Source organism: Rhopalosiphum padi, chromosome 2, assembly GCF_020882245.1.
Source record: "Rhopalosiphum padi isolate XX-2018 chromosome 2, ASM2088224v1, whole genome shotgun sequence".
Classification (NCBI taxonomy): Eukaryota; Metazoa; Arthropoda; class Insecta; order Hemiptera; family Aphididae; genus Rhopalosiphum; species Rhopalosiphum padi.
This window is the reverse complement of record NC_083598.1, coordinates 4855583-4877828: the sequence shown is the minus strand read 5'-3', so window position 1 is coordinate 4877828 and position 22246 is coordinate 4855583. Positions and strand designations below refer to the sequence as shown.

Here is a 22246-nt window from a genome sequence, read left to right as displayed (position 1 = left end):
ATATTATTTTATTTACACATTTGTTAAAAGAACGTATACTCTTAAATAAAACGTGACTAAATTCTATTGGTTTACAATATCATAATGTATTGCCTAAAACAGAAGAAAACAAATAATGATTACTTTTTGATGTCATTATTCATTTGTTGTTGCGTTTTATGTGTTAATTGTTTATTCTATATCACTGTAGACTAGATAGGAAAGAATCAGTTATAAAAAAAGCAGAGTAGTATAATTGTCATTTTATAATTTAACGTTCACATAATTTTCATTCTTTGTACATATAAAATAATTAAAATGAATATATTTAAGTGTTATTTTATAACTATTACAATCTTGGTTCTCCCAATTTTGATTACTTCCGATGATCCTACTACAAAATATGAAAAATATTTTGATGGTATAGTCATGATTATTGTTTTTTAATTATTTTTTTTCTAATTTTATTTATTATTGCATTGATATTCAATATTTTACTTAAACCATTTTCTTACAATTTATTTCTTTTCAGGTATTGAATCAAATATTCAATATAACAAAAATTATGCTGGTATGGTAAAATGTATTTATGTATAAATATTGTTTTATTTTTTAAATTGTTATTTTATCGGTATTCATAAATAATGGTTTGTAGATTTTGTTACAAAGTATCTAGAAATTAAAACCAATTATTGATATTTTACTGAAGACTTTTTTAAAGAATTGTATTGTTCATAATAGAAGAAAATATATTAAATATGTTGTGTATAATATTTTTATATACACTGTAAACTCTGTATATACTCTTGAATATAAATACATTATTACTATTCGAAAATATGAATTTAATAATGTCATAAGTTATACTATATAACTATTTATTATTTTTTTCAGCCAAACTTAAATGTAATATTTTTAACTTATTATTAGTAAATTAATGCACCTTAGGTGTAATTTTAATATTAAGTATTAAAAGGTTATTGATATATTAAATTATGTATTCTTCGATTATAGTTGATATTACTAACTATTATCCTAAATGATAAAAAAATATCCAAAAATTGAAAATTCCCAATATTTATTTAATAATTGGAGATAAACATAAGGAAAAATGAAATTCATGTTTTTGCATAGTCCATTTTGGAACATCTAAATAAATACGACTAACTGAATAATCATATAGAATATAGATACTTAGAGTATTCAACAATTGTTTATAATAGTATTTTCTATACAATTGTATAAAATATTTTGAAGCCATTTATAGATATTTAACATTTCTGATTCTTTTTTTTTTATAAATGTCAAAAATAATATTCACAGATAAAAACATTAGACTATATAATAGATTTCTAATAAGCTATAAAAAATATCTGATAATTGTATTATGATTCGTGTATGGTTAGGTAGTTATAGGTTAGTATATATAATCAAACATATAACAAATTATTGATTGTATTTTATTTAAAGTTGTAAAAGTAATTATTAAAATATACTAAGTAAATAGTTTATCTATTTTATATTTAAAAGCTCTTTTAGATTTAACAGTTAGATAGACCCATAACAGATTGTAAACAAAATCACTAATTATTCAATGAATTAATAATAAGCTAGGCACTTCGTAATTATCGTTAAAACGAGACTAGTTTATTTAATATTTTTGAAACGCTAAATTAATCGATTTTTTTAGGCTAATAAAATCAAGCTTTTTATAAATTTTTAATATGAGTTTTATTGAAATTTAACAGATATTCTAATGGATATTTGTGGATTTCTTGGTAAGCATTTATATATTATGAGGTAGTAATTGTATTGTACTTATATCCTTCTTTGAAGAATACTTGACATATGCATTGACTTTATTTTTGTAAACCTGCAATAATTAAAGTTTTGTATGACGACAAGTTATACTATCTTTATAGTAATCATAATAAGAACGTCTATTTACAAAATATTGAAATAAAACTTTATTATACATCATATAAAAACTCGCACCGAAACAACCCATACGAAATTCGACACACAAATGTAACAAAGGTAAAAAACAAACAAATAGGAGTAATGTTTTATTAATTGCTACTCTTCATATAGTTTGAAAACAATTACAATATTTTATCTCTAGACACTTTATATAATTAAAAATTATGTTCCGTAGGTACTCGTACAATAGTTTTCTAAAATTAAAAATTGTAAATATACAATTCAAGTATATTGACAATGGTTTATACCTACTTTTACTAAGTTTATAAGTTGCTGATCAATGCTCTAAAATAATATTTGAGAACGGTTAAGTCAAACAAATTTAACAAATTGACTAATGCTTTATATTTCATTAATATAATTCATTTATAGGTGATGACTATGACAACTATTTGAAATTTGATGGTAATTATTGAAAAATATTCTACTCTTACTCAGATTACAATACTATACATAAAAGAGTCTATCACAAAGAGTAAGTCAGACGATTTTCAAAATGGGTTGCAAACGACAGACGGTTAGAAATATAGATAACACTTGGACTTAGATCATAAGATCACTCATCATTCATGTTGACTTAAATTGACATATTGAGAGTTGGACCGTAACATCACAGTAATCACAAAAAATAGATAAATTTTAATAATATATATTTATTTATGTTTTTTTATGTTTATTTTTTTTAAATAATTATTTATCTCAATTTTTTAGATAAAATAAGTACGTATTTTTGTGATTTATTTTAATCAAGTTTAAAATTAAGTTTTATTAATTAGATAATAAAATAGATTACACATTTTTAGGTTATATAAATCGGATAAAAAGAATGATTTAATAAAAATTTAAAGTTTACTGCTGTCAATATCAATTTTACTATCTAAACTACTAATCATCTATTAACTCATTAAATGTGACCAATAATGAACCACTTTTCATTCAACTGTTTTAGATTTCAACACATATTTTCAATTAATTTTTTACTAAATTCATGAAAATCTGGAAACATACAAAATATTTTGTTGTTAGAAATACATACTCATTTTCTGTTTATACCTAAGATTTTAAAATTCAATATAACGTTTTGTATACATTTCTAACGATATATTGAATAAAATATTTACCAGAAAGCCAAATTAATTTTTTAAGAGTATTTGAATTTCAAATGTCTACACCATTATTTGATATTCACCATCACAATAAATACTTCGTTCCAAAATAGTTTGTTGTTTTAGGGTATCTCAAAAAAAAAAAAATAGTTTTAGATTCTAAAAATGTTTTACAAATGTTTATATTATTATTATATTTTGTAGTGATGCACAACGACGTCGTATTTCGATATTTTTTATCGATATCGGACTAATTTTACGATATCAATATTGTAACGATAATTGAAAACGTCGTGGTTTTTAGTATCATTAACTTTTTATTTTTTGTTATATTTACATTATTTTTTTTTATACAATACCATTAAAGGTTTACAATGTTTACACAAAGGATGCGAATAATAATAATAATATGTATAAGACCTGAGTTGTCGTTGTTGTTTGTTTTTTTTCGGTGACTCGTACTACAACTGCACGCACAATAAATCGGTATATAATATTAACGGTCGACTATTCACAGCGGCGTACGGTAAGCAATAGAAATCAGCTCGTATCGATAAAGATTTTAATATGTTCTGTCGCCCATATCAATGATACCCGTATTGCAATCAGTTATTAGACAAAATTGCCAGGTATATTAAGATGAACAACAGATATATAAACTATACCGTCACTTATATTATAATAATGGCCGTATTGCAACTTAATTAACAGGTTGCCGGACACCACAATCGAGTGAAAGTATAGGGAATAGGATTGTTCCGTATTGCAACGTATGGGTTCCTGCGTTGCCGGAAACATAATGTAATAGAAAGTGAGGATGTATCGGATGGATATACTAGAACGCGTTTCGGTATGGCAGGCCGATGTGATTATTGTGAGACTAATTGTTTTTTAAAGTATGTATGAAATGGATTATTGATTTAATTATGTAAATATGAAGGTAAAATATATAAAATTGTATTAGTCGGAAAGAGTGTGGAAATAAGGTAGCGCGATAGCGCTATCTATTGTCCGGGTAAAATATTAAATGACGTATTACTGTGAATATAATGGTTATAGAGTGCGGCAGTGCTGTAACGTGTACCGTTACAATATGACAAATTGATATCGTTGCAATTTGAAATTTCTATTTTCTATTTATATAAGTTTTGACAGAGAATCGACGATGAATTCAATTGACGACGATTAACACTAACGATAAGTAATACGTATATAGCTGTGACTGAACTTAATACTAAATATTAAATAATATACCTTTAATTTTAATTTAATTTTCAATTTTTGTTTATAATAAATAATAATATAATATGGAAACTTATTTTAATGTAAGAAATACACCAAACAAAAAAAAAACCATATCAATAATAATTCAATATATCGACAAACGATATTGATATCCATTAACCGATATCGATAACTGAAAATATATCGTTGTGCATCACTAATATTTTGTAAAATAAAATTAACAACAATTTTTAACACTTTTTGGGCCATTTATAATAGGAAAAGCAAATTTCCGAATGTTCTTAGGTTGTTTTTTTTTTTAAAAAGTTTATCAATGGATGAACATTTTTGAAAATATATTAGAAGATCGCACATAAGTGGTTCTTATATCTATATAAAATTATTAAAAATACTTGGTTTATGTTCAGTTTGGCATAATACATCTAAAAAGTTCTGTTTGAGAACTGTTCGAGACCACATTTTTATTTTGACTCGCTTAAAAATCTTATACTTTTTTAACCTATAACTAAATTTATTTTCACTATTGTAAATAATTGTTAACCATAAAATACTCGAATATTTCATTTTATAGAAGAATTTATCGGTAAGTATTTGTTTTTCAGATACTTGTATAATCGAAATATTATCTAATATGTTTATATTTATTAAATTTTTAGTTGTACTTAATTAAACCCATTCAATAATTGTAGTTTAATATAATGAGTAGTATGTTTGTCATGGTTCGTGATTTTTGTGATCATACGATATAAATATTCTATTAAAACTGTAATCTCGCGTAGACGCAAATAATGATAACTACAGTTTAGTAGTGTAACACATTTAAAACTACAGGAGACAGCAATAGTAAAATAACTGACAACCATAGTAAAATTATAAGCTAGATCGCAAAATAGAATATCGGAACATCGACTTAATTCAAAAACAAAAGAAAATCACTTATAAAAAATGATAAATGTACTAGAATTATTCAATTAATTGGAAACTTAATATATCTGTTTTTATAGAGAACGAAAGTAAATATTTATTTATGATATTTTATTTTGATTTATTGAAGTTAAAAAAAAAAAGTGGGCAAGTGGGTATCGCTCTGCAGTATAGTAGAGATGGAGTGTAGGTCACTGGAAGGTCGTGTGGATGTGTTCAATTTGAATGCAACGGCTGATATCATTGTATACGAAAAACGATTCTGAACGGAGATGATTTGTCATTAAATGGTAATTAGCAGGATATATCATATTATTACCTATATTTAAATTGTAATATATCGTTATTTTACGCGATTTCGTAAAAAATTAAATTTCTTAAGCTCATAAAATTTTTGTTATTGACATTAGAATTTTTTTTTACAATCACTTAAAGGAAAACTTATGGATAACCTTGTATTGGATTTTTGAATTTCAGGTATAAATCACAAAATTTTATGAATTTTCAACTTCAAAATTCTTTGCAAATTTTAGCGATTTTGATATAGGTATTTCGTAAATATTTGAACTTTAAATGCTTATAAACAAAAATTGTGACTAAAGATTTTTGATTTTTTTTTACTTTGATAAGTTCAACTTATAATAAACCTTGTATTAAATTTTAAAGAATTTTTGGATAGCCAAATTTATTTTATCGGCATTTTATGAAAAAAAACTTAAAAAAGTCAAAAATTTCAATTGTCTTTAAGTAGCTTAAAAAAATTCTAAATATTTTGAAAATGTAATAGTAAATAGATAACATAACGCTAATATAAACATTTGGTGAAAATTTCAAGTATTTACAAAGATTCGTTTTTGAGTTACAGCAAAATCACAAAATCGATTTTGTCAAAAAGTGATTTTGCGTAAAAATTCCCGTTTTTCCGTATTTTTTTCAGGGTTTTTCCCTACGCTTTTGAAAATTATTGGACATTTTTTACTTTTGACCCCCCAATGTATCAACTAGATGAATATTTCTTTTCAAAGAAGGGCTGATGTCAAAAATCGAAGCATTATTAATACTCCAAAAAATGATGACAGACACAAGAATAAAAAATAAATGAAAAAAAAAACACACATCATTGTAAAATCAATACATTCATCACTCCGTTCAGAATCGAATATAAGTATTCAATGTTGCTGGTTTTACACTGGAACTTGGTCACACCATAGAACATAATGGAAGTGATAGCTGTCAAAATCCCATTGTTCACTGATAAATATTTCAATTGAACTTGACACTTTTCCGGATACTCGGCTTATCGGCAGCGGAGGCTTGGCGTGTTGTTGTAACCGTATCGTCATTTAAAATCTTTATCAGAACATGTTCTATGATCATGGCAAGTTGTCGCTGCCTACATTATACTGAGCCTCCTACAAAATGTAAAAAAATCGATCAGCAATTTAACTGTCATTTCTATTTATTTATTTTTTTTTTTTGATGTATTATAATTTATAGTTTTTATCAGCCTTTATACGTATGAACAATCTAATATGTGACCCACTGACTTCGTCGGGCGACGAATTCTCGTAAGAGTTTAAATATGTGATATTCTGTCGATATAGTTGTTTCGCTAACTCGTTTGTTCGTGTTAAGAACAGATGGTTGATTGCTTCTGTTGAATAAATTTTACCAAATAGGTTTGTTGCTTGGAAGCAGTGCTTCATTAACTTTTTGTATCGTTCGTGCCCGTTATTCCCGAGATAAGTCATCGCATATCATGTTATATTCTGTATGGAAGGCTTCATTGGTTATAGCAAAAAACTTCGAATTTTCGTGGGATAGCAATTTCTGGTGTAACAGTGTACAGGATCAACACCTACATGAAACGTAGTAATATCGATATGTAGTTTTTTGAATTGAAACAAGAAATTGCTTTAGATTTACAATAAAAAGGATGTTCTAAATAATTAGATTTTTTAAATTTCTTCTATTAATTGTTTTTAAAAAATTTGATTTGATTTTTTTTTTATGATATCTCAATTACTATATTTAACAATTAATAATATCTAGTAAAATTAAATATGGTAAATTATATTGACATTATGTTATTTAATAAATAATATTTTATCTAATTTTAATAGGAGATTGCGGTAAGTTAAATTTCAAGAGCATTCTTGTACATAAGTTTTATCGTAATTAATTATATTAACAATGAAAATGAATAATTATTTATACCTATTTTATATTTTTATTTCATTTAGAATTTATAAAAAGTACGTAATTTATTAGTTTTTATTTTTATTGTGTATTAAACAATTTTATTTTATATTTGTATGTAATAGTGATACATTTCTGACACTATAATTTTCATTATTATAATGATTTTCATCATAATAAACTATATCATTATACCAACGTCTGTGAAGTTGGCCTCCCCACTTTGCCCAATCCGCTCCAAACCTATATGCCAATATTTTGCATAAAGGAAAAAAAATCAAATATTTTATACCAGTGTTATTATAATTGTGCATTTACTTATTTAAGACTAAAATATTTATCCCACTATATCAACTCTATTTAACCAGTTTTATATAATCTATTAACTGTCCTTTTTTAGGCATGCTGAGTATGTACATTTTTGTTTCATAATAATTTTATTAAAATATATTATTTTATTTTGTTTGAGATTTTAAAATTGTTTTGTTACATTAATTATTTCGTCCGTAAGCTATAATGTTAGTTTTTAATTAATGGAGTTCAGAAATATTAGAGAACATATTAATCAATAAATATCTATAAATTCTTGTCTTATTTAAAAAACTCCAAAAATGTCATTTAAATTTTTCTATTTTAACATAAAATTAAAAATTGAATAAAATGCATAGATAGACCCGTAAAACTTGAAATTCATGAAATACAATGAACAGTATTTTTTAATAATACTCTTAAATGCAGATAAAAATAAAGATAATATTATAAATAAAAAACAGAATGTAGGTCTTCATGATAAACATTATTGTAACTTTAATATTTATAATAATATATAATATTATAATTGTATTGATACTACGATATTATTTACATATTTTTTATAGAAAGTATTGGTAAATATTTATCATGTTTATTTATATACTAATTTTATAACTTTTGTTTCTCCTGATGTGTATTTGGATAGTATATTAATTGGACGTATTAATAAGAAGTCATACGCAGAAAAGTTTTTAAAAATTAATAAAATATTGTTTATATATAAATGTATAATACGCAAAATGATAAACTAATAAAATTAACTTAGTATCTACAGATAAAACTATCATAGATATTATGCGAAATAAATGAGAATCTGGCTAGATGTCTCTATATTCTAGAATCTTGACTAATCTGTTCACCATGAAAACAAAAGATGGAAACATTGACTCAACTCATTCCACCAGGACTGGGGCTATTGTATGTACACATTAAAAATTAACTAAAAAATTATTTTCCACAGCTTCGTCGAGTACGTATTATTTCTTTATTTGTTTTATATATAATGATGGTATTTTATGTGAAACGTAGCCTAATATATATATAAATAGTAATGAATATAATAATTGAAAAATGATAATATAAATCACTAGAAGAACCGTTAAACGTATAGAAGAAAAATTATTTGTACATATTGATTTTTAATTTCTAAGGTGATTTTAAATCAAGTTTATTATCATTCGTGATAATGTATTTTTAAAAACAACTCGTTGATCCCAGTTTAATATAAATGTACCTATGCATTATTTAGAAATAAAAACTGTCTGTTCAATCAAATCTACGTTGAAATTAAGATAATTCATAATACACTATAAGTTAATGTTTATTTCTTATATGAATTTATCATCGATAGTTAATATATATATATATATATATTTTTTTTTTTTGTAGATGAAATAGGTATGTAATTATTATATTTTTTAAATTTGTAATTAACACAGCTATTATTTGATTGTGATATAAATATAACAGTTTGGTTTTAAACAACAGTGAACAATTCTATATGGTAAAATATATTAGAGATTACCAAAAAGTAATATATTGTTATCGTTGTGTAAACAATTTAACCAAATTTTACTTCAACGTATTAAATTCTAACTAAACGAAAAAGCAATTTAACAACCCAACGGTTATACTGTAAAACTGTTTGATTTCTAACTGACATTATTTTTTATTGTATAAGAAGTTTTTGTAATTCTCCTAAAAAATTACTGAATATTTTGAAATTCTGACAATTTATAAATATTAGTACTTTTCAAGAGTTATTAATTATTATTAATAATAACAAATTTGTAACGATTATAATTATATTTTTCTAGATGTGATTCGGGGTACGTAGATATCATTAGTATTTTAATTTTATTTGTTCGAAATTTCAAATTCACGTTAATTATATGTACGTGCTATAAATTAAAAACTTGTTAAAATCAATTTTTTTATAAATCCGTTTTTAACGTACAATTTTTTAAACGGAAAACCAAATTATTAATTTTTAAATTGAACTGTTTGCTAGCCTTATAATAAATTATCACCAATCGACGAAATTGTGCTTTTAGGACTCTAAGGCGTTCTTGTTGTCTTCAAAATTTTAATATAAACCAATAAACGTCAAATATATTGTATATTATTCATGCGTTATTGATTCTATGCTGTAGATGATTGTAATTTTGGAAAGTTTGGCTTTAATGCATTCTTTGTCAATATCGACCTTCATCGCCTTCTCAATTAGTGTTGTTTTTTTTTTGTGTGAGTTTATGTATCGTTGCCAAAAACATACGAAATATTCAATATTTATAATTTAGTATTAAAATTACGAAAATAATATTAAATTAAAAAATTATTTTAATAGAGTTTTATCAGTCTTACATCTATTATTATTAAATTAGTAGTATCAAACCTGCATGAGTCATTTGTATCTTACAAAGTACCAACGTAACTAATGTGCTATCAGAAAAACTGATTTTGAGTTATTAGATTATTTATTATAAGAAAGAATTGATCAATTATTATACTTAAAGGTAGTATCTCCATCGTTTGTCTCTCGTTAGGTTTATTGCAGAATTAACATTTTTAAGAGAGTACTTTAATATTTTGAATATGAAAATAAATAAATTCCAATAACTCACTTGATAAATTGGTTTTAAAAAACCAACGAAAGAGGTTCTTACTTTTAAGTTTTATAATTGGTAAATTCGCCTTAATATTAAAGCCAACAACACAAAGTAATTATAATATGAAAATCATTTCTACGCAGCCTATAGACTATTTATTGATTTTTTTCGTATTTTAAATAGATATGTAAATATATATTTTTCATGTATAACATATAATTTTACATATTTCAAAATTAATTAAATGATTATTTTTCACAGACTATGAATGTGGTACGTATTATTTCTTTAATTTGTATGTAATTAAGGTATATCACGTGAAATAGGGTCACAATATTAGTTTTAAATTTACTCTATAACGGTAAATATGCTTCTTTGGTTACGTAGAATCTTGTTGGTAAAAATTGTAGTCAAAATTAACTAATAAGAGCCAAAAATATGGGAATATCTTGAGTGCGTCCCGAAATTACCTTTTTTTTAATGTTCTAAGTGCGCCCAAAATAAGGTAACACCTAAAAATAGTCCCTAAAAAAAGATAATATTTAGCCTAAGTGTGTTTCAGTTCATTTAGAGTTACCCAGGATGCACCACGAGGAGGTAAATTCAATTTTCCCACAATTTCAGTGATTCCCAATCATAGGTGTAAAAATTAAGTACCTATAAATTATTATAGTTGTAGATTTTATATATTCCATCGCCAAACCTGTATCTTGAAAGATTTAGGTATTTGATTATTTCATCCTAAATAATTACCTATAGCTGTGGACTGCTGACACACTCGGGTTATTCAATATAATTTTTCGATAAGACTGCGGACGAAATCGGGCTATAAAAAAGGTAAAAATTAAAAAGCAACGCACTCGGCATATCCCCAAAAATAGTAATGTTTACGCAACTCGTAAAATCGTAATAATTACGATTATTGGTTATTAAATTACAACAATATGAGAAAATCTTTTTTTTCATTTCCTAAGAGAACTATTGGAGATTTGGAGATTAATCGCTCTTCACATATGTAAAATGTACCGACTTGATTCAATTTTATACTAGAAACTACTCATAAACTTGTAAATTGAAGCATAATTCACATTATTTAAAATCGGTTTTAAACACACAAAATAATATAAATAAATACATAAAAAAAACAATATACACTATTGTAATATCAATACATTCAACGATGCGATTAAAATCTATACATTATCAAAATCAAAACAACATATTTAATTAAAGTATCTCTTCTATGATAATATATAACTTATTGGTATCATATAATTTTAATTAGTTTTTGGATGAAATAAATAAATAAAAATAATTATGAAATTATATATTCAATAAACCTCCATAAACGATAAACTTTAATAGTTACTATTAATAACTTATTAGCAGTCTTTTAGAAAATACTTTGAAAAGAATTAATATGTACTTCACTAATGTAATGTAAAATATACCGACTTGATTCAATTTTCTACTAGAAACTAGTCACAAACTTGTAAATTTAAGCATTCTGTATTTTATAAAAATCAATTTCAAAGACACAAAATAATATGAATTAATAATTAAAAAGCAGACATTGTTGTAATGTCAATCATTAATCGATGCGATTAGAGTCTAAACATTAGCAAAATAATATATTGCCGTCATTTAGTTTGAAGTGACAGTAGCTCTCCTATGAAATTCAGATATATCATAAATCTTCATAATCTTCAATTATTACTATAAATAACTCGTTGGCAGTATTGTAAAAAATACTTTTGAAAAAGCTATGAAGATACTATTACTAGTGTTTGAACAAAAAGTATTAAAAACACTTTTAAAACACTATTGTACAAATGTATTTTACTAATACTTACAAAGTATTTGATTACAATTACAATTATCTGTCTTAAAGTTTATACTTTATGATACATAATATGTATATCGTACATCAGTAAAGGTACTTATTATATTACTACTTACCACAACTTTTAAAAATTTCACATATACTAGAATATGTTTGTCTTTTAAGAGGTTAATAATTGTACATTTATTTCATTTAGATATGGATAGAAGTAATGTTGATAAAATTATTATATTTTCATTATTATTTAAAAAAAAATCCTTTATAGAATTCTTATAAAATAGGATGTGGAATATTTTTAATTTTAAACATTTTTATCAAATTTTCATGAAAAATAATTAATATTATGAAATTTATGGTGTATAAAAACAATAGTATTTAAATTTTGTTTAAGACACTTTTAAAATGTATTCAAAATACTTAAAACATATTTAAGAAAGTTGTATTAAAAATACCATAAAAGTACTTCAACCAGTATTTAAATACAAATGTTCAAATACTTTACACTATTAACAGGACTACAGTCATTAGTAACAATTATAATTTTTTTTTTTTTTTAGTAAGCCGAAATTTTTGTAAGCACAATTTAAATAGTATTTTTTTAATTTTAATCGTTTGAAATTTCGTTTTAAAAACATTTCTTTCACATAAAGTGGGCAAGTGGGTATCGCTCTGCTGTATAGTAGTGATGGAGAGTAGGTCACTATAATGGATGTGTTAAATTTTAATGCAACGGTTGATATCATTGTATACGAAAAACGATTCTGAACGGAGATGATTTGTCATTAAATGGTAATTAGCAGGATATATCATATTATTACCTATATTTAAATTGTAATACATCGTTATTTTATGCGATTTCGTAAAAAATTAAATTTCTTAAGCTCATAAAATTTTTCTTTATTTACGTTAGAATTTTTTTTTACAATCACTTAAAGGAAAACTTATGGATAACCTTGTATTGGATTTTTGAATTTTAGGTATAAATCACAAAATTTTATGAATTTTAAACTTCAAAATTCTTTGCAAATTTTAGCGATTTTGATATAGGTATTTCGTAAATATTTGAACTTTAAATGCTTATAAACAAAAATTGTGACTAAAGATTTTTGATTTTTTTTTTACTTTGATAAGTTCAACTTATAATAAACCTTGTATTAAATTTTAAAGAATTTTTGGATAGCCAAATTTATTTTATCGGCATTTTATGAAAAAAAACTTAAAAAAGTCAAAAATTTCAATTGTCTTTAAGTAGCTTAAAAAAATTCTAAATATTTTGAAAATGTAATAGTAAATAGATAACATAACGCTAATATAAACATTTGGTGAAAATTTCAAGTATTTACAAAGATTCGTTTTTGAGTTACAGCAAAATCACAAAATCGATTTTGTCAAAAAAAAACACACATCATTGTTAAATCAATACATTCATCACTCTGTTCAGAATCTAAAAAAAAATTATATATTTTATCATGACATTATTTTTTTTATGTTTTTACTTTTTGAATGACAACATGCATTATAATTTTACATTCTGAAGCAAATTTTTTTTAAGTATTATATACATATAATTAGTAATAATTCAGAAAAGTAGTTTATAAGTCTGATAATATTTCACATATTTCCAAGAAAATAAATTAAAAATGTATATATTATGCAATTAAAACGAATAAATCTATAAATATGCATGGGAATAAGAAAACATAAAATATCCAATAACAATTTTAAAATTTTAAATCCTTGTTCTAGAAAAGAAATATATATTACATCTTGTTTCTCCCATTATTTCCCAAAAAATCTATATTTTATTTATATAATATTATAACTCCAACGCCACAGGTCCGTCAGCCCAGCACCCCGAATTTAAAATTTCGACCTCAAACCGTTTTAGATAATTATTACTTAATTTGTAACGCAAAAATTGGAATTTGAACCCAAAAATTACCCCGGAAATCGGCGTTTTCAAATTTTGGAGTACTGGGCTGACTTCGTTTACCTGAAAACGGACGACTCGTTTGCGCACAACATAATCATAGTAACAAACATACTGATACTAACATCAATACGTGGAAAACTTTACAATATATATATATATATATATATATATATTCAAGTTACTGGTAATATAATAAATTTAAGCAATTTTTATGTCGACTTTGTAAAATCTGCGCATAATGCAGTATTGAAAATTTTCCCTAACTGCAAAATCACGTGTTGTAACTTTCATTTAGGCCAAATTAGTTTAGACATATTCAACAACATAAATTATTATCGAGCGAGTTATAAGCGAGTTTATAATATCCATGCGGTCTAAAAATACTTTATCTGTTCAGAAAGTATATATCGATATAAAACTAAACACTTTATATAATATATATCCATATATATAGATTATTATATTCAAATATATTAGCATTAAGTTTCATTAAGTTGCATTAAGTTAATGTATAAATATCTACTCCCAAAAAAAATGTTATCCCAAAAATGTATAAATAACACAAAATATATGTATATCGTATATCAGTATAGGTTAAATATTTCAGTATTAGGTATATTACAACTTACCATAGATTTTAAAAATGTCACTTATACTATAACATAATTAACTTTTTAGAGATAATAGTTGTACACTTATTTCATTTAGGTACATATAGATATTGAAATTAATGTTGATAAAATTATTATATTTTTATTATTCCAAAAAAAATCCCAGTACAGAAGTCTTAGAAAATAAGATAAATATTTTGACTATAAACATTTTTATTAAATTTTTATGAAAAAAAATTAATATTACGAAATTTATAGTATTTAAATACAACTATTTGAATTTTATTAAAGGTACTTTTAAAACGTATTCAGAATAATTAAAAAAAACTTAAGAAAAATGTTTTAAGAACACCAAAAAATGCTTCAACAAGTACTTAAATACTTCTATTTAAAGGGCTATAAGAGCTATATAATATATTATATATAAAGGGCGCAGTCATTAGTAACAATTATAATTTTTTTTTTTTTAGATGAAAATCGTTATGGTACGCACAATATTATTAGTATTTTTTAATTTTATTTATATGAAATTTCGTTTTTTAAAAAATATCCTGTGATATAAAAATAATTTTTTTTTTTTATAATTACATTTTTCATCATGACATTATTTTTTTAATGATTTTTACCCTTTAAAATAACAACATACGTTTTGAATTTTGATTTGGGCAAATTTCGCCGAATCCCATTTTGCAGAAAACCCATCCTGCCGAAATCCATATCGCCAAAGCATACAAAGATATTTATTTTGTTAAAATATTAAATTTATTTGTTAATTGAAATAAAATTGTGAAATCATAAAAAATAAATGAAATAATTTATGCATTTAACTATATAATTGTTCGAGCCAGATATCGCCAGAGCGCGCCAGCTAATTGGCGATTAATTAAATTTGATCCGGTTGCTGGTGCGCCTGCGCTGTTCAGCTGTGTGTGTGTCGCCGCGTCGTCTCTCGCGGCAGTTTTTTTTTTTTCTCTCGTACGAGTCTTCTATATATTGTCGTCACGACCCCGACACCGGTCGTCGCCTTTTTTTTGTATACATCTTGTGCCATCGGTGGCATAATGTTTGTTATTTCTGTGCGTGGCCATTCGAGGCGGTTTGTGTGACGCGAGTGACTGTGAAAGGTTCTCAATTCCGTGGAAACGGTATTCGGGTAACTCCGACGTAGCGGAATTGAGACCACATTTTTGTGCATATGGCTGCACACACATATATCTATATATATATTCTACACCGACTCGGGTGGTGTGTGGCATTTTTATATTATGTTTTATGGTGCACCGGGCACCATCGTCAATGGTACTTCGTTTAATTTTAATATCATCTTCGTGATCATAAATCGCGCGCGGGTGCGAAGTGTGTTGGACGTTCTACACGTGGTTTGCGGGTCCTGGCAGTTAACAACATTCCATCCAATTTTGAGGCTATGGTGCGGTTGGCGGCACGGTCACGGTAACGTGTTATCACCTGTGATACGCGATATTTTTTATATCTTTGTGTTATCAATTTTGTTGTTGTTATAGTCAACATTACTATCATTTTTCATTATTATTATTATGTAGTACGTGTATTATCATTAATTGGTTCAATTTTTAGTATTATTATAACAACATTTGATTTATATAGTAGGTGGGCGCCTACTCCCCAATATTATAATATTTGTAATCACATTATTATTATTAGTTTCATAGGTGATGTATTGTTATATCATTAATACAGTCCACTATTATTATTTTATGACAACAATCTAGTTTTTTTTTCTTTATTGTATTTATTATAATTACCTATTGGCTTGTTGCATATATATATATTTATAAAGAAATACGGTATAGACAATACATTTTGGTCCATTCGGGTCCGGATAGGATTAGATATATTTTATATTGCTAAAATACTGATATTGTTATTATTATTATTGTAATTGTCATTCCCTACGTTGTATTCTTCTTGCTTTATTATGGGTCGTCCAAAGCGTAAATCGCAAACTACCTCGGTGACACCGGAATCGAATTTATTGTTACGCTCACGTGCTTCGCGTGACATGACGCTTCTAAAAATTCGCATGTTAGATACATTGGCAAAAGAGGCGCGAACAGATGTCGAAAAGCAACCATCGTTTATGGCGCGTTATTTATCACTGGATAAATACGCCGATCAGTTCGAAGCGCAGCAGCAAGAAGTGTTGAACATTATGTTGGATTTGGGTCAACAGGACGAATTTAATGACATAGATTTGTTAATAACAATGGAGGTGGAGGAATTATGTGGGCATATTCGAATGATCGCTGAATTAGTACGGTTAGCAGCGAGTACTACTGATCGAATGCCGCTTCAAAACGGTAGTGGTTTTGCCGGAACCACTATGTCATTACCCAAGATTGAGTTACCTAAATTTGACGGTGACGTAATTCAATGGTGTTATTTTCGCGACATGTTCCGATCGTTAGTACATGAAAATAAATCAATATCAAATATCGAGCGGTATCATTATTTGATATCTTGTTTGTCTGGTCCGGCGTTAACTGTAGTAAAATCGGTTCCGTTGACTTCGGATAACTACGACATAGCTTGGAAGGCATTACACGATTGTTACGAAAATCCGCGTTTGTTGGCAACCGCGCATTTAGATAAATTATTTTCGTTCAGTCCGCTTAAGACGGAATCGGCTATGTCTTTATCTGCGTTTTTAAATACATTCCGTGAAAATGTCGCAGCAATAACGGCGCTCGGTATACAAGATATTTCAGGGTTTTTGTTATTTTATATGGGAGCACGAGTGTTGGATGCTGAAACTAGACGGTTATATGAAGCCAGTATATCACAGACAGCCATACCGAATTTGGACGGTTTATTAAATTTTGTATCTGAGCGATGTAAGATATTAGATAATATTAACATTTGCACTGATAAACCAGAAAGGTTGGATAAGATTTCAAAAAAGGTTAAAAATGTGAAGTCTGGTAAGTCCTCATTCGCAACGTTAGCTTCGCCGAAGTCGTTGAAATGTTTATGTTGTCAGCACGATCATATGCTTTATCGTTGCTTTGTTTTTAAAAGAAAACCAGTATTAGATCGCAGAAAGTTTGTCACCGATAAGTCTTTGTGTTTTATTTGTCTGGCTTCCGGACACACGGCGAATAAATGTACAACCACATACACGTGTAAGAAATGTGAAGGTCGACACAATACCATGCTACACTTACCCTCGGAGTCGGCTGATGCTAGTGAAAAATCGGGTAATGCTATCGTCAACACCGAAAAAACCAGCCAAAAATCGACAGGCAGTTCGGCAAGCTTTTCTGGCAACCTATCTGCTGACACTACTGTGGTGTTGGGTACCGCTGTTATTCGCGTGCAAGATGACGCTGGACTGTTACATCCTATTCGAGTTTTACTGGACAACGGATCGCAAGTGTCGGCGATGACATTAAGTTGTGCAACTAAATTAGGACTGAAACGCCACAAGAACCGCAATGATGTTTATGCGCTTTCGCAACAACTAATCACTCGATTAAAGGGCGTCACTCAATGCGATTTCATCCCGTCGTTGTCGGAGTATCCACGATTCAATGTTACCAACGTGGTCGTCATTTCGCAGATTACTAGTTTAATGCCTAGTCAACCATTACCTAATGCTGTGAGACGTCGTTATGGACATCTACAGCTGGCGGATCCAAATTTTGATTGTCCCGGTCCTATTGACATGTTAATTGGTTGTGATGTATATCCGACGCTATTATTCTCGAAGGCTGAAATCATCAATAGTCCTGGACTTCCGTCGGCAATGCATACACATCTCGGTTGGGTTATTAATGGTCCTTTACAAGATGTCACACCATCGTCCTCAACATTATTAACAATTACTTCAACGCCACCTGTGGAAGAGATGCTACAACAGTTTTGGACAGTAGAATAACCGGGATCTCCAGCTATCAAGACAACCGAAGACGAGCTATGTGAGAATTGGTTTCAAAAAACTGTGTCTCGGGACTTGACGGGCAGGTTCGTTGTCGCTCTTCCTTTCAGAACACGAATCAATCTCCCAGCAGAAGTCGAAGTACCGGATACAGGATCGGTGAAACTCGGATCTTCTAGAACAATGGCATTAAATCGTTTGTATAACCTTGAGCGCCGTTTAATGAAGGATCCCGAACTATATTCAGCTTATAAACAGTTCATGAACGAGTACCTTTCACTTGGCCATATGCAACCTGCAAGTATTCCCGGGAAGTACTTCATTCCGCATCACGCCGTCGCCAAACGCAATAATGACAAATTGAAGATACGCGTCGTCTTTGACGCATCGGCAAAAACTTCAACGGGTTATTTCTTAAATGATTGTTTGGTGACGGGTCCCAAATTACAACTCGATATCAGTGATGTATTGTTGCGAAGTCGTTTTCATAAATATTTATTTGTCGCTGACATAGAAAAGATGTACCGACAGATCAACATATGCGAAGAAGATCGAGTATACCAACATATTTTGTGGCGGGACACACCGAATGAAGAAGTTCGAGAATTTCAATTGTGCACCATAACCTACGGCGTGAATGCAGCACCATTTTTGGCAATAAGGTGTCTTCATCAGTTAAATCAGGATGACGGGTCATTGTTCCCGTTGGCTAACAATATTTTGACTACATCTACCTACGTCGACGATATTATTGCTGGCACAGACACGGTGGAAGAAATTGTTCAATTAAAGGAACAAGTGGTATCTCTTCTACGTCGGGGCAATTTCAGTTTAAAAAAGTGGGCCAGCAACTGTCCATCTGTATTATTGAGTATTCAAGAAGAAGACCGTGCACAAGATTCATGCTTTGATACAAAAGATGATCAGTCGGTCAAGATTTTGGGTCTCCATTGGAACACGAAGTCGGATATTTTTGGATATCATACCAGTGTGAAAGAAGGCGACACTACAAAACGGTCCATTCTGTCCACGATAGCACGCTTATATGACCCTATTGGTGCAATCGGTCCGACAATATTTTGGGCAAAGTGCATCATACAAGAATTATGGATTCAAAAGTTGCATTGGGATGCTTCACCACCTACACAATTAGTTGACAAGTGGAAAACGTTTACTTCCGAATTTAATACGTTATCTCAGGTGATGCTAACTCGGCATATTGATATACGGTTATCGAAACATGTGGAGCTTATAGGTTTTGCGGATGCTTCTCAAAGGGGATACGCGGCAACCGTCTATTTACGAGTAGTTGACCAGAGCAATGTTGTCAAGGTACATTTTATTGCATGCAAAACTAAGGTTGCGCCATTAAAGCTCTCAAATATTGACACTTCGTTAACAATCCCGCGCTTAGAGTTATGCGCCGCTTTACTGCTGGCACGTCTTATTTCACACCAGTATACTATTTTACAAAATTTTGCCAGAATTGACCGTATCCGTGCATGGACTGATTCTACGATCGTTTTAAGCTGGCTTCACGCTGATCAAAAACAGTTTAAAATATTTGTCACTAATAGAGTTGCAAAAATTAAGGCTCTGACTCCAACTTGTGAATGGGCACACGTCAGATCCAAGGATAATCCAGCGGATCCTGCTTCGAGAGGACTACTTCCCTCCGAGTTGATTTCGAATTCATTACATTTCCGGGGTCCTGAATTTTTATTTCAACCTGATGATCATTGGCCCGTGTCTACAGTGTCTGAATTGACGTTACCACCGATAGAGCAATTACCTGAGACTAGGTGTATAACAAATGTTTTACATTTGCATGAAGACCAAAACGGTGAGTCAATTATTCAAAGATTTTCATCACTATCAAGATTACAGAGAGTATTAGCTTACTGCTTCAGATTCATTGACAATTCGCGGCGGCGACAAGTCAATTGTGGTCCAGTAACTTGGCGAGAATGCGAACGTGCTTTATTGTCGGCGGTCAAGTGTTCTCAAAAAATCTATTTTTCTGAACTTTATCACAAACTGGTGAATTCAAAATCAATAGTCACACCAACCGTCCTCGCACATTTGGCTCCGTTTTTGGACGAGGGACAAGTCATTCGAGTTGTTGGTCGATTGAAATATCATCTTTAAATACAGATGCAAAACACCCGATACTCTTGCCCAAATCGTCTCATCTTAGTCAGTTAATTATCCAACATTATCATTTTAGTACATTACACGGTGGAACTCGCCTATTATTGTCATTGATTCAACGCCGTTTCTGGATTGTCTCCGGTCGCGCAGCAATCCGACAGGTAATATTTAAGTGTATCACCTGTGTCCGACACAAGGCTATGTGTCCCCAGCCCGTCATGGCTGACCTACCATCTTTCCGGGTCAAGCCACATCGTCCATTTAGTAATGTTGGAATGGATTATGGTGGAACCTTCGTAGTGAAAGAGAGTAAGCGTCGAAACGCCAAGAGTTATAAGGCATATCTTGCTTTGTTCGTATGCTTATCAACAAAGGCGGTCCATTTGGAAGCAGTTACAGATCTGTCCACGGAGGCCTTCTTAGCAGCTCTAGATCGCTTCGTGGCCAGACGAGGAATTCCATCGACCATACGATCAGACTGTGGCACTAACTATGTCGGTGCAGCTCGGATACTTAACAATTTATTTAAGGATGCCACGACACAAGACGTTTTACACGCCCGTATCCCCTGTCAATGGATATTTAATCCACCCGCGGCCCCTCATTTTGGGGGAATATGGGAAGCAGCGATAAAAGGCGCGAAGTTGCATATGAAGAAGGTAATTGGATCTCAGATTTACACACTGGAAGAATTTATGACATTAATCACCAAGGTTGAAGGGGTGTTAAACTCGCGACCATTAGTAGCTGCGTCCAGTGATCCAAACGATTTGTGCGCGTTGACTCCTGGTCATTTTTTAATTGGTCAACCGATCATGGAAGTTCCTGACAGTGACGTTACCGACGTACCCCAAAATTGTCTTCGCAGATGGCAATTGGTCAAACAGGCTACTCAATCATTTTGGACTCGATGGAGTCGCGAATACCTTCATACATTACAAAGCCGACAAAAATGGTATTCCCAATGCGCCAATTTAAACGTGGGAGACATGGTGATTATAAATTCTCCCGCTCGCCCTCCTCTAGCCTGGCAATTGGGTCGCGTGATGGAAGTCCATCCTGGACCGGACAAGGTAGTGCGAATAGTCACAGTTAAAACGGCAGAGGGACTCTTAAAGAGGCCAGTAGTAAAGGTTGTCAAGTTACCTACCTCAGAAGATGCAACCGATCCTAACTGAAGATTTCTTCATTCCCTTTTTCTTGTTATATATATATATAAACTTACCCCCTTTTTATTAATATGTCGTTTGTATATTTTGATTTATTTTTTTTTTTTTTTGAATTAGGTCTTAGTACTTTAAATTTGTTTGTATTATATATTATTCGATGATTGTAAAACATACGCTCAGACAGAGAATATTTTTTTTTGAAAGACGTCCTTTCAAAAGGCGGGAGGATGTTCGAGCCAGATATCGCCAGAGCGCGCCAGCTAATTGGC

The 22246-nt window shown here is 29.1% G+C and overlaps 2 protein-coding genes across 2 annotated transcripts; both read left to right on the top strand.

The window, feature by feature from the left end:
- The first annotated feature begins 18840 nt into the window (after window positions 1-18840).
- Window positions 18841-20805, top strand: LOC132922784 (uncharacterized). The gene has a single exon (XM_060986478.1). The coding sequence runs from the start codon at window positions 18841-18843 to the stop codon at window positions 20803-20805; it is 1965 nt and encodes a 654-aa protein (XP_060842461.1).
- Window positions 20806-21008: 203 nt separating this feature from the next.
- On the top strand, window positions 21009-21986 carry LOC132922773 (uncharacterized). The gene has a single exon (XM_060986464.1). It carries the CDS (start codon window positions 21009-21011, stop codon window positions 21984-21986), a length of 978 nt encoding a protein of 325 aa, XP_060842447.1.
- The last annotated feature ends 260 nt before the right edge of the window (window positions 21987-22246 follow it).

What these genes read in the sequence shown, in the direction of transcription:
- LOC132922773 (XM_060986464.1), top strand. Translation starts at nt 21,009, where the DNA reads ATGTGTCCCCAGCCCGTCATGGCTGACCTACCATCTTTCCGGGTCAAG.
- LOC132922784 (XM_060986478.1), top strand. Translation starts at nt 18,841, where the DNA reads ATGGCATTAAATCGTTTGTATAACCTTGAGCGCCGTTTAATGAAGGAT.